Genomic DNA, 330 nt, shown 5'->3' with positions numbered 1-330 from the left:
CACGCGCGAGTTCCAGGCGAGGTGCCGGCCGGCGGCGCGGTGGGACTCAGCCAGTACCTGCAGCTCAGCCCCGGTCTGTGCCATCTGCCTGGAGGAGTTCAGCGAGGGCCAGGTAGGCTGCGGGCACGGCTGCTGTGGAGCCACGGTGCTGAGTGCGCTGGCCGTGGGCACGGGGGAGCTGTGGTGGGAGCTGAGCAGTGTGGCAGGGGCAGGAGGCACTTGGAATGTTTCCCTCAGCAGCTCCTGGGGGCTGGGGCAGGATGGGCATTGATGAAGGTCTGCCTGCAACATGGCCAAAACAGCCCTGCCCCTGCTGAAGTCACTTGACTG

The 330-nt window shown here is 67.0% G+C and overlaps 1 protein-coding gene across 1 annotated transcript in view; it reads left to right on the top strand.

Annotated features, from left to right (window-relative positions):
* Window positions 1-330, top strand: part of RNF43 (ring finger protein 43) — a 12,396-nt gene that overhangs the window by 3,492 nt on the left and 8,574 nt on the right. Inside the window, 1 exon segment of the mRNA XM_010022849.1 lies at window positions 1-112. This exon segment is cut by the window's left edge and continues 56 nt beyond it. Coding sequence (XP_010021151.1) covers window positions 1-112 — 112 coding nt within the window.

The sequence above is a fragment of the Nestor notabilis genome, unplaced genomic scaffold (genome assembly GCF_000696875.1).
Source record: "Nestor notabilis isolate BGI_N333 unplaced genomic scaffold, ASM69687v1 scaffold22249, whole genome shotgun sequence".
In the NCBI taxonomy this organism is placed as follows: domain Eukaryota; kingdom Metazoa; phylum Chordata; class Aves; order Psittaciformes; family Psittacidae; genus Nestor; species Nestor notabilis.
Note: the sequence above shows the minus strand (reverse complement) of the source record. Positions and strands in the feature narration are given on the sequence as shown.